Source organism: Nicotiana tabacum, chromosome 19 (assembly GCF_000715075.1).
Source record: "Nicotiana tabacum cultivar K326 chromosome 19, ASM71507v2, whole genome shotgun sequence".
NCBI classification, from domain to species: Eukaryota; Viridiplantae; Streptophyta; class Magnoliopsida; order Solanales; family Solanaceae; genus Nicotiana; species Nicotiana tabacum.
The window spans coordinates 121,948,306-121,965,789 of NC_134098.1; the positions used below are offsets into that span (position 1 = coordinate 121,948,306).

A 17,484-nucleotide genomic window follows, 5' to 3' on the forward strand; every position below is an offset into this window, starting at 1 on the left:
GATTTATGATTTAAATTAGTTTCTTGTAGTTGTATTCATGTTATGTAATTGCTTTTGGCTAGATTTGGGCCATTCAGAGTCGAAAAATCGAGGGAAAGGCATCCTTATCGATTGGTAGAGTGAAATTTGAGGTAAGTATCTTGTCTAACTTTGTGTGGGAGAAATACCCCTTAAGATTTGAGTCTTTGGTGCTGATTGTATAATGTAAAGTCCGTGTACGCGATGTGACGAGTACGTTCTCGGGCTTATTTGTGGAAGGTTGACCTTTTAGGGCTCTTAGGTCCTTATGTCCACTTGATATGAAGTTGTACTGTTATGATTAAGTTCCCCTTTTACTAGTTTCATCTCTACGTGTCTTTATTGGAATTTATTTGCTTCATGTTCCATCCTTATTGCCTATTTGACTCTTGTGTGCCTTGATGGAAGTTGTTGCCTCTTCGAGTGCCATGTTATCCTTGTCCTAATTGCTTATCATTAATTGAAATTATTGTTATCTCTTCTGTAATTGTCTATCCTTATTTGAGGTCATGATTATCTTTTCCGTTGCCTATCCTTAATTGAAATTGTTGTATCTCTTCGTAATTGCTCAACCATAAATGAAGTTTAGCTATCCTTTATCATAGCTGCCTTATCCCTATTTGGAATCATTTGTTACATATAATTTCTCCCTTGTTGAGCCGTTCTTATTGAGACTAGTATTCCCTATTGTGTTTATTCTTTGTGAGCTCGTTCTACCGCTTCTTTGTGATCCAAAACTCTTGAGTTGATTACTTGTTATTTTCTCGTGCTATTGTTGTTGTTGTTGCTGTGGTATTCAGTTTGTTGAGCCGAGGGCTATTGTGATATTGTTGGGAGGTTTTTGTCATGTGTTTGCACGAGATTTCTGCCGTGCTATTATTACTATTGATATTTGCACATGCGACGTGACAAGGCGGGCTATATATGTTGGTTTGCGTATGTGGCGAGACAAGGTGAGAATATTATTATGTGCTTGCGGCGAGATAGTGTGGGCATTTACTTTATTATTGCGCACATGGTGAGACAATGTGAGCTATGCGGGGGATTGATTTGTGATGACTTGAGATGGCCTGGGGGCATTGTTGTTGTTGATATTTGTGTAGTGGCGAGCCTAACTTGTGTGAGTTTTAACTTGTACAAATCATGGGGATCGTTTCTTATGTGTCGTTCATTTTCCTCTACCCCTACTCGTTGGTCTGAACTGTGATAGAACACTTGCACAAGCATACACGTAATTAATCACCCTTATCTGTTTAAGAAGATGGATCATTATATTATTTATCATTCATACATACCCTCGTTTATTAACCTTCTATGTGATAATTGTTCTATTAGCACGTGAGTCGTCCATGCCAAGTGATTAGGGTTCACAAATTGGGACCCATGAATTATGGTTAGTTTGAGGTTTGGTACCTCGTGAAGATTATTGGATAAACCTGGTGTGAAAGCGGTTATTCTTATCTAGTTGCTACTTGTCTTCCCTTTATTTGTTTTCGCCGGATATAAACTGTGTTCAGCTTACTCTATTGTGTTATTTCTTGTTGTGTTCCGCTGCTAATTGTTGCTTCTAGTTCTCATTGCAAGCACCGTTTTATTGTTGTCATTATGCGTAGCTTTGTAGAGATATCGTACTTCGTTAGTTTTACACCTATGCTTGTCCATGTTATTTAGTCCAGTAGGTGTCTTGACTGTTCCTCGTCACTACTCCACTGAGGTTAGTATTGATACTTACTGGGTACCGCTGTGGTGTACTCATACTACGTTTCTGCATATTTTTTTATGCAGATCCAGGTATTTCGAAGTCAGTTGATCGCTAGCTAGCTGTACGGATCTGCTATGGAGACTCAAGGTAAACCTATTGCTGCGTTTGCAGGCTTCAGAGTCCTTCTGATACTGTACTTGCACTGTTTTATCTCTATTTCGAAACAGTTGTATAATAGGTTTTCTAGTAAACTCAGTAGAGCTTATGACTTGTACTACCAGTTTTGGAATTTTAAGTCTCGTACAGAGATTTCTACTTCGCATTTGGCGGTCATTATTTAATGTTGTTGTTATTTCAGTAAATGTTAGGCTTACCTAGTCCCTAAGATTAGGTGTCATCACGACATCCTACGGAGGAAAATTTGGGTCGTGACAAATTAAGACATTAGCCAAATAGAACGGAACTAAGTAGAACCAATTTGGCCAGCAAACTTGTCTATAAATAGTTGCTCAAATATAATCAATAGATGTATTGTGCGATTAGTTGGTGATGTATTGGAATGAAAGAATATTTACTTTGAGTTATCATAATATTATGAGCATTAGTCCTACAAATCACATGAAACCAAATGTTATCTTGTTCTATTTTTATTTGGAGAACACCTCATTTTGTCTCTCTAATTAAAATAAAAAAGACCCAAATAATATTCTTTTGACCATTTCTAGCTGACCCATTCCAAGCTTTGTTTTTCTTTTCTACATTTGGTTTACTATTTTCTGATGAAATAATTGTTCGTTATTTTGTGTAATTCCATTCGTTTTCTAAGTAAAATTTGTTACATGTTTTATTTCCCTTGTTCGTAAAACACATTCTACTACTTAAAAAAAGTACATTTAGTAAGTAGGATGAAAATTGCAATAGCTTTCCTACTACTATTGTTCAGTTATCCTTAAATGTTTTTTTTTATGTTTCCTTTGTTTCTGAGCAACAAATATTTCTTGTGATAAAATATTTATTAGATACGTTTGGTAGATCAAGAGTTCACATTAAGAATAGTGTAGAATAGACGTTGAGTCCACAACTTGTACGGTATACAATATTATAGAAATTCCAAAGTACCCTATTTCTTTTCATTTTAATCCACTTTTTTAAAAAAATTGTCTTTCCTTTCATAAATTTTCCTTCGCTCTATATTTCATGTAACGGGGCAAAATTACTTTTTTCGCTTCTATTTCTGTTTTATGCCCACCGAAACAACTTCTTTTTTCTATTTTGCCTCTTTGTTAATTTCTAACAATTGAACTAATAAAATAATATCCAGACCTCAATCACCTTTATGTTCACTCACAACATGCATGTCCACCCCACCGGCCACCACCATAGCCATGTAATTCCTCACTGACTTTCGCCAATTCTCACAATATGTCTAAGTAAAACCGTCTTTGCCACTAATATCATTATATCAGGATACATTAGCATGCACAAATTTTGTATTGCGAAGAAGAAATTCGAAATGTTAGAACGTTATCGGAAAAGGTGAAAATAAAATTGAGAAATAAATTAGAAAAGGCCAAAGTGATAAACTCAAAAGCTTATGTTCCAATATTCTTTACCTTTTTTTTATATAAAAAAAATAGAAATAATTTTGTTTTGTTAACAATCATTTTTGAGAACACCTAGGGATTGTTTGGTTTAGAGATAAGTTGTAGTGATTTGCAGAGATTAGTTATATTTGGATTTGTTGTTTATCCGCAAATAGATACAGTTGAATTTGTAACGTGATTTATAAATGCGTGGATTATATTGATCCGATAAAATAAAAGAGTAAGAGCAAAGCGAGTATAATAAGGATAATTGAAGAAAAGACATGCTTGAGCTTCGAATTGATCTCTCGTGAGCCAAGAAAAATGTGAAAATCTTAATAACAGTAAAATAAAGATTTATCAATGAGAGAATAGTATTAGTCTTTTTTCGTACAAGTATTTTGTGACCTTCAATGAGTACAAATCTCACAATTTATAGCTAACCTAGTGGAGACAAGATCCTCGAATCATGCCATTTTTTAAGGTGAGTAAAAACTCTTGATAGTTACATAACGGATGAGAAGAAATGCTATAATTTTCTATAACAGATGCTCCTTTAATGCTGACCTCTCCAACTTATACCTTACTTTCAAATTCTCCCCATCTTCCTTAATTCTTTCGAAACTTATAATAATATCGGTCACATGCTTGTAATCAATGTTAGTCATTTACTGACTCATCTCGTACTTGTCTTTACCGCCACATATCTATTCGAGAAGCACACACCTGTAATTTGCAAATTTTGTCCAATACATTAGTATAAGCACATTAGTACAGAATACATAATTTAAAACTCGTGTTTCCTTTTAAACAAAATAAAAGTTCATTTTGTTTTGTCATTTTTATGCTTAATCCATGTATTACTAATACTAATTCTTATTTCACCTCTTATTATGCATAAAATTATATGAATTCCGCTATAACTATGCATGTATTATTAGCTACGAGCATAACAAAACTACTAATAAATAATTGAATTAATTAATATTGAATTTTAATGGAGATTGAAACCTACTCTCTGAACCAACCCCTTGGGATCGTTTGATTTGTGGAACAAATTATGTTGGGATTACAAAATTATAATGCATGGATTGCAAAACTAGGGTCAATAATCTTTGAATTTGTTATACTAATGTTATGTTTGGTTTTAATTAACAATGGAATATGTGTGATATAATATAAAATATGTGCATGAGTATAAATAGAATAAATACAGATGAACTTTGATTTTAAATTTTAACCTTGTCTTGTGTTGATTAAGCTAGAAAGGGATTTGACAGAAGAGTAATTTGTTATTTTAATTGTTTTATCCAGGTGTAGTCAATTTTTGTAATGTTATTATATTGCTTATACTAATTATAAAAACACAATACAACAAATAATAAAATAAGAAGTACTGAATTACCTTAAGGATAGAATTCTTACAATTCAAAGTGGTCAAATTTACTTCTTGTTATTACACGAAATAAAAAAGAAAAAGGTCCAGAAACAAAAAAAGAAAGAAAAAGATGGGCTCCGTAAAACAGGGGGTGAGGAGAGAGAGGAAATAGGAAAAGAGGAGGAAAAGAAAAGAGACGCTCACACTACAGCCTCATCCATGTTCTATTTCCCCACCTATCCCCTCCCCAACTCTCTCACCGCTTCGCCTAACCTCAAAATTCTCTTTAATATACACAACCCCTTGCTCAGCCTTAGCCATCGGAAGTCCTAAAATATTTTAGTTTATTTATCTCAAAGTTTTTTTTCTCTTCTTCTTGTTGCTATTCGACGGGAAAGATCAATTATATAAATTAAGGTAGGAGTAAACGAAGTTGTAGGTTGTTTTTTGTCGGTAAATTATGGGATTAGACGACGTGGATCTTCCGGACGACGGTGACGGAGGTGGTGGAGGTGAAGATAAGGCATCGGCGGTTGCGTGTTCGATTTGCCTAGAAGCTGTTACCGACAATGGAGATAGATCTTGGGCTAAACTCCAATGTGGCCATCGATTTCACCTCGGTTAGTTCGTCTTTCCAACTTTTTAAATTAATTAATTAACTAAAACGTAACGTAACTGGTACTTTTTGTTACGAAAGCAAGCAATAACCTTGTGGGTAGTTAAATTTACCACTAGATTGTCTGAGATCTGATTAGCTGCTAAAGTTGTGGAATTTTCTACTTTTTTTCTTCTTGGGGAGATCAGAATTTTGATTTTATGAAGAATTTTTGGTTGATTTTCTGCAATCATTAACTTAAACAGGTGGTTAATCAAGTTAAATAGACTTATCACATGATGATGATGATTACCCCTTTTACTTAATACTTGCGGCTAGGTGAGTTATGTATGTTTTAAAGCAACTCAGTGTCTGAAGTTGAAGAAGTTGAACGGATACCAAGAATGGCTAGACGGTCTAAGCAATTGTCACTTTGTCTTTTGTACAGCAGAATGCTGTTAAGAAAAGTAAAGGTTCAAGGATGTTAGCAGATGCTGTTAACAAAATTAAAGGTTTTTGATGTTAAAGGAGATTGATTATTTCTATGACCTCTGGAAGTTACAAAGAGCAAGAAAGGAGGTCAATTTATATAAAAAAAAGTTGATTAATTAAAGGTTCAACTGATAACCGTCGCCTGTATTTTGAATATGTCGTCTGTATTTTCACCATGTAGTCGCAAATATCCTGCCAAAGTAATAGGATTTAGACATTATTCCAAATAAAAGAACTTCAATCATATTTCTTTGTTTTGGGATTGTGCATGTCCTGTTCGAGTCTTAAATATGAGGTCAAGTAGCTGAAACAATGATAAGATTGCTTGAGCACTACATCCATTTGTATGATTTTGCTATGACAGAGTAAGAAGAAGGTTGTAGATGAAAACCAGGAAATAAAAGAAAAAGAAGTGGGTGACTCTTCAAGTTGAGATTTTAAAGCTTAATGTCCAATGTAGTTTTATTTTTGGGACTTACATTGTGATTTCTGAAAATTAGAAGTAAATGAAACCTCCTTGTCTTCCTTTTTTTCTTTTGATAAGTGAAATTTCCAATGTGATTGGCACAATCTTTTCTCTTATTGTCACTGTTGATGATTTTCTACCAGCTCTTCTTCTGCTCCATTCCTTCTCATTGTCCTCAAACATATCCTCATCCTCACTTTATAAACATCATGATTACCTAACACTTTGGCTTCTTCCCTTAATTCTGCCTCAGTCATAGAACATGCTCCCTTCAGTAGCGACAAAAAATTGGAGTGCATGTTGTAGTTTAGCTATCTAAGTCTCTTGTGCTAATAGTATTGCTTACTCTTGGTCTTTCGTCGAGGCGTTCGACACTCAACCAGCCCAGAATCCTACTCAAATGATCATTTTTATGTATAATGTTCTAGCTTCTTGAACCCCTCTTCGAACTAGATGGGTACATACCCTTGGTCACTGGGATCAGTTTCGATTATTGTGGAGTCGATCTGGGGCACATATATTGGAGTCAAACCCAAATTTTCCCCTTGGCAAATAGAAATTTATTGTTGGGCCATATCGTTTCTTTACACCCCATATTAACTAGGCGTATAGCTAGGAGTACAATGAATGAATATCAATGTTGTAGAAGGCAAAAAGGTTATAAAAGTGTTTATATCTATTGGGGCTTTTAAGTACAAAGCACAACTAAGTGTGCACCCTTTATTGAAGAAAGAGGCAAATTTTGTTATTTGTGTTATATGTAATTTAAGAAAAATATCTATAAACACAAATAATAAGATTGAGGAATTCAGAGAATCACAATCAAGTGAATTTACATAATAACACTGATAAAAGTAATTTACGTAATACGAATCATATATATCAAGGTCTAAACCATTTTAAATTTCTTATTCTAATGCAAAAATGCGGCATTAAGTTTCTAATGCAAATTTAGTGACTTTTTACTGTGATGTCTGTGCTTAATAGTTAATACTAACATATTCATGCATAATGGTTCCATGAAAACTAAGGTATCAGTATACTAGTGATATTTATTGTTCAGAAGACAAGTCTGCAGCAGCACAAGTGATGAGACGCACGCATTAGCGACGTTGTGCCTACACCAAAGCGCACCAAGGCGCCTATGTGAAACAAGGTGTCTATCCTGAAGTAAACTTATTCTCAGGGTTGCACATTTTGGACTAGCACTATCTATTTTGCATCTTCTTGATGCCTTTCAATGATATCTCTCTTACTTCATCAAAAAAAAAGAAAAGAGGAGAGATATTCTGGCAAATGTGGCTATTATTGTATTCTCCTCGGTTGGGAGATAGTTATGCTAATATTGCTGCCTTTCTAAAATGAACCCTGTGTCTAGCAATTTATACGTTGTTCTCTGCAATTTGTATCCACTATTCACTTCTTTGATATTATTTTACAGTTTCTTAATGGTGGAAGCCATTATCTTTCTTGTAGGTTTCTTTCAGAAACCATTTTCTATTGTAGCTTCACTTGACGGAACTTTGGGAAATCTAGGATGAACGAGCCTTATCATGTGTTTGTGTGTGGTGGTGGTGGGGGGGACAAATGCGTGCACTTTACTCTTCTTGGTATCTAAGATTATTGTTGTTGAATGTGTTAGTGCGGAGAAGCCGGGGACTACTGAGTGTAGTAACTTTTGTTTCTGACATTCTCTAACAATTCCTTATTTAGAATTAAGTGGGTGTATTTCCTTGTTGACAATTTTCCATTATGGCATGCAGATTGCATTGGTTCCGCCTTTAACATCAAGGGACAAATGCAGTGTCCCAACTGTCGGAAAATTGAGAAAGGTCAATGGCTTTATGCTAGTGGTTGTCGTCCCCTACCTGAGTTCAACATGGATGATTTGGCCCATGATGAAGAGCTATATGATCTGAGCTACGCCGAAATGGTAAAGATGAGTCAGCTTTTACCTACTGTTCAGTAATCTAATAGTCAATCTAACCTATCAAAAACTACTAATAAAAAGCTCTATTCTCCTGGTTTTAATGTGGGGCCATTGTACGTTCCTTTATCTGGTCTTCATAAGTTTCTTTTGGATGATGTGGTTCTCCTACTGGGAACTGATTGAAGACTAGTATTAAAGAAGTAGATGGACTTGCCTTATCTGACTCTTGATTGCTTTTTCAGTTCTGTTTTTGCTTATATATGCTTACTCTGTTTCGGAGATTATTGCCTAATCGTATCTCCTTATCATGATGTCCGTACTCAATCATCTAGACCTTTTCTTTGTTGCTTTAATCTCTTCTTGTTAACAAGAAATAAATTTTTTTGAGCTTAGGACTGTTAATTTTGTATTCCAACAATTCAAAACAATTTGAGGAAAATATTTTCCGATATCTGAGTTTGCAGTTTGCTGAGTTTGACAATTTATGATTGTATAAACATGATTAGTACAAACGGCCTATTGAAGTGGTTTGTGGAACATTCTATTCCTTCTTTTTCCTTGATTAGTATGATAGATTTTTGTCTAGATGTCCTGTTTGAAATTTATGTCATAGATAGGTTATTTGCCTCCGCAACTTACCGTCCTGGGTTTGTCTCCAAAACTTACACGAAACAGTTAGGTTGTAGCCATAATATGAGATATCCTGATCTTTCACATCACCACAAAGTCATCTGCAGCAACTTACTGAAAGGGTAAACCTACACTGGTATTCTGAATCAGTTGCCTGAAGAATTCCAGCACGTTATGAGATTGAACTTGTAAAAACCCATGAGTCTTAGTATTTTGTCAACAAATGTTCCTCTATGTTTCTGTCCATCAGAATTGCTGATTCTATCTCATCATGAACATCCACTTGACAACACATTGGAACTCACACAGAAAACACAAGATTCTTACAGGAATATGTGGAAATAGGAAGCATGTACATTAGAAGAGCGAGTTGGTGCTCTGTTTACTGATTTAACACTGGCTACTATAAAGTTGGACCTGGGTGTTGAGGACTTTCATTTTCTATGATTTGTCAATCATTTCTGGTAGCCAGAAACTGCTTCAATTGGTGTGTGTAAAGTTCCATTTCTGCTATCCATTGCTATAGGAAAAATATTTCTTTTTTGATTATGGTGTGTGTAAAGTTCCATTTGTCCTGTCAAATTCTTTTTCCTTTTAGTGTTTTTCCTGTTGCTACAGGAAAAACAGAAAGAAAAAGAGAAGTCCTGCTTGGCTCATGAACATTTGTTGGTGCATTGCTAGTGCCTAAATATAACTTTGCTTTTCTCTTGCCTTTCTTTTCTTTCCGTGATTTTCTTATTGTTGATTGTTTTCCTTCTCAAGCCAATTATTTAATTTTACTTACTAAACGTTGCATGTCCTGTGCGTGGTTTTGCAGTCATTTGGAGTTCACTGGTGTCCTTTTAGTGGATTAACTCGGGTGTCATCGTCTTTTGAGTAAGAAACGATTTTAATCATTTTTTCTTTTATGGTAGAGATTACTTGTGTTTTTTAACCCGTTCACGATTTTGTTATTGATGATTTTGCCTCATTAGGTGAGCTTGTAATGTTGAAATTGTACTGTCTGCTTATATAGTCTTGAACGAGAATGCTGCCATAATGTTGAAATTGTACTGTCTGCTTATATAGTCTTGAACGAGAATGCTGCCATACTTGTAATTTGAAGTCGGATAGGCTAGTGTAGCATGTGCATATACACCAGTGATTAGTCTTAACTCATAAAAGAGAAAAACCCAAGTAAATGGCCCCATGAACTTTGGCATACCAAAGATGGATCATTCTCTGGCAATTAGCTTTTCTTGGTTTTCATGGTGTATTTGGATTGAGCATAATGCTAGAATGTTCAAAGATCATTTTTAATACAACATGCCTGTATACACTGGCTTTGTTTCCTTAATGTTTTGGTTGACGAATTAATTTTTTTGTAGATTAGTTTGTCTTATGTCTACATCAATAGATTGAATACATGATGCAACTTTTACTTAGGATTAAGATGTTAACGCATATAGTTATCTTCTGGATATTCTTCTTCATCAGTAATTTTTCTTTCCTATGAAAAATTACCTAAATTTCTTTTTAAATCAGTGGTTTACTTGGTATTCTTTCCGTTAGACCAGTTAATGAAAGTAGATTTTGGTGCGAGAACTTATATGTGGAAGGAATCAGTTACGTTGGATTTGTAGAGATGAGATACTGGTGATACCATGGTAGAGTTCATCAGTTCCCTACATAGTTGAAGGGACAATAGTTTTGCTCTTTGCTTCTGTACATATTGCAAATGCTATAGCACCATTGCTATGTTTTCTTTCTATGCCATATTGAGGCTGAGTTACAAGCTGAGTTTGAATACACTGTGTGCAGTGGAAATAAACCATTCATTAGAACATTTTACATCTTCCTAGTTCTAAAAACTGCCCATTGAGCTAATTTGAGTTCACGATGTTGATGGGTGTCCTACTGGGACTAATTAGCCTCAAGTGTGTAAGGATCCCAATGTTTTGAAGGGCCTTGAAGTATGATATGCCCTCAGATCGTTTCTTTCTTTTTGATGGGACAATGTGTTGAGATTATCACATCTTTTGCCTCATTTTGATGCTAGCTAATTTGATTTATGTCCGGATAAGGAATATAAGAAGCTCCTAGATTTCAGCATTAAATTCTAGTGGATCAAAAATGGAAGCACACTTGTCTACAAAAAGAAGTAAAAGTACAACTTTTAACTGAACAAACAATAGGGAGTCACAAATGGTTAGGGTACATCGTATTTTTGTCCTCTAGAATCAGCTGCAATCTGTACTATCTAGACCGCCAGGCTGGAATTGTAACTGCATAACATTCCCCTGAAAGAGACACCTGAAAAAGGGGCTTACATACAAGCTACAAGCTCATCAGCGATGTGTTTTGTACTTCCAAAATTAGAATTTATTTCATTTGGAGATTTAAAAATGGGTTGCAATTGGCTGGGAGAAGGGTGTGGAATCTTTAATCGGATGGGCCTATGTGACTCTTAGGTTGATTGGAGTGGCTGGGCAGTGCAGTATAAGCTGATTGAGGAAAAAAGGAACGGAAGAAAATATTTAATTTGGTAAAAGATGGAATTTACATAACTAGGTGGGCTGGTTGTAAAGGAAAATGAACTAAAAACATTTAATTTGATAAAAGCAAAAGAAATTGAACACTGGGCGGAGCAATGTAGGGCAGGTTGTAAGGGGTGAAATTGGACGTGTGAATAGGGGATACGGTCGTTGGGAGCCTGATATTTAAATTGGAACAGGGTAGAGGAGCAAGTTCACACTCCTCCAAGTTTCGAACATGTGAGCCAACTAAGGCTGGACCAAGTTCAAGTGGGAGCAAGATATTGCCTTTTTTATCCTATTAAGGCTTACATAGAGAATCATCTAATCTACTCCAATTTATCACTCTTTTCTTGTTGGATGAAATGTTCAACAGCATTCTGCTAATAATATTATTTTATACAACTTCTCACAGGTTCCAGAGTCAAATTCATTCATGTAATCAAATTTAAACTTCGATTTGATGATTTCTTTATAAATTAAACTAAACTTTTTCTATTCAATTACTACGTTAATATTTTTTTCCACTACAACTTATGTAATGCATAAGTCAAATTAACATCTTTAGTTCTTGGTGTATCACATGGGACAGAGAGCATAATTAGGACTTCTGTATATCCTATTAATCCCCGTGAAATTAGAGCCCAACTGCGGATCCTAATACTTTCTGTTCTGTGACTGTTTGCTAACCGGTGAGCAAACACTATGTGCCTGCCATTGAGTTTTCTTTTCTTTTTTTTTTTTTTTGGAAAATAAGAGTTTTCTTTTATTTGAACAAAGAAAACAAAGTGTAGCGAAGATCTGATGATGAGAATTATCCCTCTATTTTCTTGGCTGTTCATGGAGTAGGGTTGTTTTTCTTGTGTCTTGCTTTTGCTATGCTGTAGATTTTGCTGCTTGTGTCACGTCTAGGCCCTTTCCTTTCCTTTTGCTTTTCTTTTATTTTCTATTAATACTTCCTAACCCCTATAATTACATGCTTGCAGTGAAGGGGATCTTTCATCTAGTGCATGTAAGATTTCTGGCTCTTTGAATTACAGTGCTAAATCATTTTTGTCATGCTTCAATAATGTGAAAGTTTTCATTTCTACTTTATAGATCATGATCTTCTCGGTCAGCATGCTATATTTGCTGAACACACCGCTGTATCATCTGCTGCTCATCCATGCCCATACGTTGCCTATGTTGGAATTCACCCATCATCCTCAAATTCGAGTGGAAGTATCACTGATGGTCCTAATTTCAACAATCATTGGAATAGTCCATCTGTTCCCAGTGAGATGCCCGCTTATGCTTTCCCAGGAATGGATGTGCATTATCATAGTTGGGACCATCATTCATCTTCTTTCCCTGTGACAAGCAGTCGTGTTGGTACTGCTGATCAGTCCTTGATTCCCTCTGTAACTCAGAGAGCTGCCAGAACCAATGCTGATATCCCAAGACCAGGATCTTTTGTCCCTCCATTCCTTGTTAGTCACGGGTATGATATGTGGAATCACAGGCAATTAATTTGTTTCTTATCAAATTATTATCTAATCCTGTTTAAATGGGGTTTTTAATTGTACCTCAAAAAGGAAGGTTCCCTCTACTGCCCTTTACCTTTTTATTTTCGATTTGGGTGAGGGGTGGTGTTTGGAGGAAATATTAAAGAGGAAAAAGACTTGAAACTTTGATTCAAATTTTTCCTGTTTTGAGATCACTTGAGAGAAAGACCAAGATAGGGGAAGGAGGAAAGCTGTTTTTGTATTCATTTCAGATTTTTGATTTTGCGTTGTTTTTGCTGGCCCTTCCCCGGATCCCGCGCATAGCGGGAGCTTAGTGCACCGGGCTGCCCTGATTTTGCGTTGCTTTTGCAGTTCTGCTGCTAGAGCTGGAAGTTCAGTTGCCTCACCAATGATACCTCCTTATCCTGGAAGCGCAGCTCGGACCCGTGACCGTGTTCAGGCTCTTCAAGCATATTTTCAGCAACCAAGTAATTCACCAGCTGTACGTGCTCCTGTTATGTCTGCTACGAGACGATCCAGCAGTCATAGAGGGATGGCTCAAGTAGGAGGGCCAGTTGCCTCATCATCTGATCAGGCCGGTGGCTTCTACTTCTATCCTTCAGGTTCTTCAGGAAGAAACTTTCAAGAAGCAGAAAATCCTGTATCCAACAGATATTGGGAACGGGAACACTTGCCTGCCTACCCCTTGACTCAGGTTGACAGAGATCCTATTTGGGGACCCTTTCATCACACTGGTGTTGGGTCTGATACTGGTAGCCGATCTGGCAGCTACCGCCCGAGGCATGGATCTGAGAGGATGCCGTCCCAGAATCGGTCATAAATTTCTTGTGCTGTTTTGATGAGAACTGTGATCACTGTGAAATGAACCCAATTTATGTATGTTTGAGAAAACAATCATAATGGTTGGAGTCTTGTCAATCTGGCAGGTTCAAACTGTTTTGTGGCCATGAAATGACCCCTTTTTTATGGCCATGGGTTGTGTGATGGGGCGGTGGCGTCCTCTTGTTTCTGTGCCATGGGGGTTATAAATAACATCACAATGTTAATGGCAAAAGTTCAAGCTAGTGGTTGCCTCTATTATCTGCAGTGCTTGGTTACACAAATTTCTGTCAAATTGGTAAATGGTTTGACATAATACGTGAATGATGAACCAAAATATTGTTTTGGCCGAAGGAAGCTGTTGTTCAGATTGGTTCTATGGTGGAGGACCAACTGCATGTCTGCATCCTTATTCCTTGCCCCATGGGTGACAATGAATAAGTGTTGACGATACTAGACTTTTTAATCATTTTAAAGTGGAGATAATGGTTATTTGGTATACTTTGAATAAGATAATGCTTATTATCGCAACTCCTTACCGGAGGAGCCAAACATAAAAAAAGATAATGTTCAATTATAATAACTACTTTTGGTACATAAGAGTGTAGACCTCAAAATGTTCTATTTACCGAATAGTATTTGATAATTTCCCCAAATTTTCCTGTACTTATTAGCCATCATCTCCCTATTTCCGAAAGTAACTTTCTCACATTAATTATTTAGCATTTTTTTATATAACTAAAACTTTTTAGAGAAGAAATTGACATGATCAACCGAAAAAAAAAGAATCTTAGTGAAGGGTATTGATCCACAAGAAGTCTAGTGATCAATGAACTCGTACATTTAAAGATTTGAAAGCACCGTATTAGCAAGTCTACCAAATGTTTAAGGAGTATATAAATAAGAAGGGTAGTTGCCCACATAAACTAGCATAATTTGAAAAAATGATTGTGATCTATTGTTATTTGAGAAACTGGAAATTGAGAATATGATCAAAGCATTTTTTAAATTTTAAAACATAAGTTAGAAGGATGAGAAGTGTTAGGGTATATACTATTAACCATGCATTTAGACATAGTATATTCTAATAATTGTTATGGTTAAAAATCTAAGTGGGAGATTGTGGGAATATATACTATTAACCATGGATTTTAGTTTGGATATAGTATTTATTATGGAACAATTGCTTATTCAATTTTAATAAAGTTTTAAATAAATCATATATTTGTTTGTGTCCTTTACTTATATAGTAAATGATTTAGTGTATAGAGTTTAGCTTATACACGGAAGATTAAATCATCGGTTCTTGTGAGTATAAAAATCATGTTCACAATCTAATGATGGAATTGGACAAACCATCAAGAATGATTGTAGCACAAGATTAAATATAATTTATCTTGATTATGGGAATGGTTTAATTCCAACTTCTTGTGCTAGTACATTTTGTATGTATTGAACGGACCAAGTAGAGATAAGTATTTTATACTAACTTAACAAAATAAATTCTCTAGCCATTAAATGTACTTATACTCTTAATCTTGATATAATTATTATTAGATGTGTATATTATTATTGTTTTGATTTATTAAAAGGCGAGATCCTTTCGTGGGTCAATATACTTGGTAAATTGGACAATAATGATATACATTGGCAAAGTAATAGTTAGTTGGTGGAATCCATGTCTCGGTCTAGAGATTGTTGATACACCTTTATGAAAGCTTATAAGTTTTCATGTGTAAACCATGTAGGTAGATTTTGTATCCGTCACATGAAATAAGTTAAGCGAAAGTCTAAAGGAAATAATCAATGAAATAAATTGTCAGTAATTTAATTTATTTGATTAGTATCTGAATCTTAACATGAGGAGTTAAATAATATTTAATGGAAGAATTTTAAAATTGAACTGAGAGAGTGCAGTTACGAATTTTTAGTGGAATAATTCATAATTTATTATGGTAGTATTAATTCGGATATTTTGAATTAAGTCCATAATAGGAAGCCTCGTTAATTAAATACTGCAGTTCCTGCTGTGCCCGAATAATTAGGAATTAAATAAAATTCTATTTCTTGGTGGAAAAGGAAGACCTAACAGGTTTAGAAAATGTTTTAAACCCTAGAACTTGTGACTATATAAAGGGGTCTTATTCCATAAGGAGGTTATGGTTTTTACTACATGGTTTTCCTAGGAGAAATTCGCCCACACGAGTTTCGCTAATTTCAGTTATTATTTGGGTCACACAGCAGAAGACTGTGGAACTGGAGGATGATCTCGTGGACGATGTTTGCTCTCACTCGAAGGCTCTTTTCTCGATCGCGGTCACACTTCAAGAGATAAATATCGATTTTATGTTAGATTAAAATCTGTAATTATGTGTTGTCTATATTACATGCAAGTGATCTTGGCTATTTGGCTGTTTCCCATTAATTGGTATCAGAGCGTACTTGCATCTAAATAGATAACCTGAAATATGTTTGTGTATATGTGCAATTATATGCAATAACATGTGTAGTCGCTGAAAACCATCGATTGCAGCGGAAGGTCAGATAGTTCCGATCTAATGGATTATGCCATATTCTTGATATTTAATTAAGAAAAGGATTGAGGAATTGCTTGTTGGGTTTGATATGGCGGCGACAACAAACATTATAGATGGTGTTGACCTTTTGCTTGTAATTTGATTTGTTGATTGGCATTGTATACGGTCAAAATCGGTTTTGACTTTCATGTATTTAGTCGATATTGGAACATGATGGACTGAGGGTCGTCATCATAATATCGAGATGAGATCTGAAGCCAGGTTATCGAGCTCAAGATTCAGGGACCGATCAATACTGAGCTCGAGCCAATATTGAGCTCGAGTCAATATCGAGCTCGAGATCCAGAGATCGACCAAAACCAAAACCGGCCAAGATCGAGCTAAGATACAAAGAGCCGTTATAACCGTACCAAAGGAGAGAATCTCGACGGAAATTAAGAAAAAATTAATTAACTAATCTATCATGGGATCCCCACTATGTATTTTTTATTATATCCAAAGTAGGATTCCTCCACTATATGAAAGGTGGCTATCATTTCTGTAAGGGACATTCAACATTCAAGATTCAGACATTAATACACTCTCACATTTCAAAGATTATTACACTGATATATAGTAGAGATTATCCCTTTTGAGTTTTGGACATTGATTCATCTTGCTCGTTTATAAATTATTCTCTACATAATTTGGTTTGTATTTCATTCCTTTTTTTACAGTCAATATTCGATATATTTCTACTTATTTTTTCGATTTATACCATGTTATATCACGTATCCTTAGAACTACGTATAAAATCAACTCTATCCGTTTTTCGGGTAAACAGTTTGGCGCCCACCGTGGGACTAAGGATAATAGTGGTTATTTGGTACGAATCTCCGCAAAACACACTATTTTACACTTGCTCTTGGAAGTGTCTTTGATTTCAGGTTAAAAGCAATGAACTCTCAATCAATGGCCCTACCTATTGACAACGAAGCTGGCCTTCAAGATGAGAACAACAACCTGACGACCGGGGATGAAAGGCCACTCGTCGATCCCGTTGGAGCTCGGGTCATATATCCAATTGACGATAATTCGCATGTGGCCATCGAGGCGAACCAGCGTTCTGACCCCGAAAACAACATTCATGGTGGAACTTGATCGGCAGTTCGAAATACCCAAAATGTTGGAGAAGACGGGATCAACCTGCGTATGATTTTCGAAATGTTGCAAGCTCAGCAGGTAGCGATAGATTAGTTGCAGAGCCAAATCCAGGCACCGAGCACGGCCGAGCCCAGTCCACCCCGAGAAGTCACCCACAAAATAGGGCCAGCTGT

The 17,484-nt window shown here is 35.7% G+C and overlaps 1 protein-coding gene across 1 annotated transcript; it reads left to right on the forward strand.

The window, feature by feature from the left end:
• The first annotated feature begins 4,785 nt into the window (after positions 1 to 4,785).
• Positions 4,786 to 13,876, forward strand: LOC107831015 (E3 ubiquitin-protein ligase RFI2). The gene is made up of 6 exons (XM_016658727.2): positions 4,786 to 5,301; positions 7,998 to 8,167; positions 9,612 to 9,670; positions 12,294 to 12,319; positions 12,406 to 12,787; positions 13,164 to 13,876. The coding sequence occupies exons 1-6, from the start codon at positions 5,142 to 5,144 to the stop codon at positions 13,630 to 13,632; spliced, it is 1,266 nt and encodes a 421-aa protein (XP_016514213.2). The 5' UTR covers positions 4,786 to 5,141; the 3' UTR covers positions 13,633 to 13,876.
• Positions 13,877 to 17,484: the final 3,608 nt, after the last annotated feature.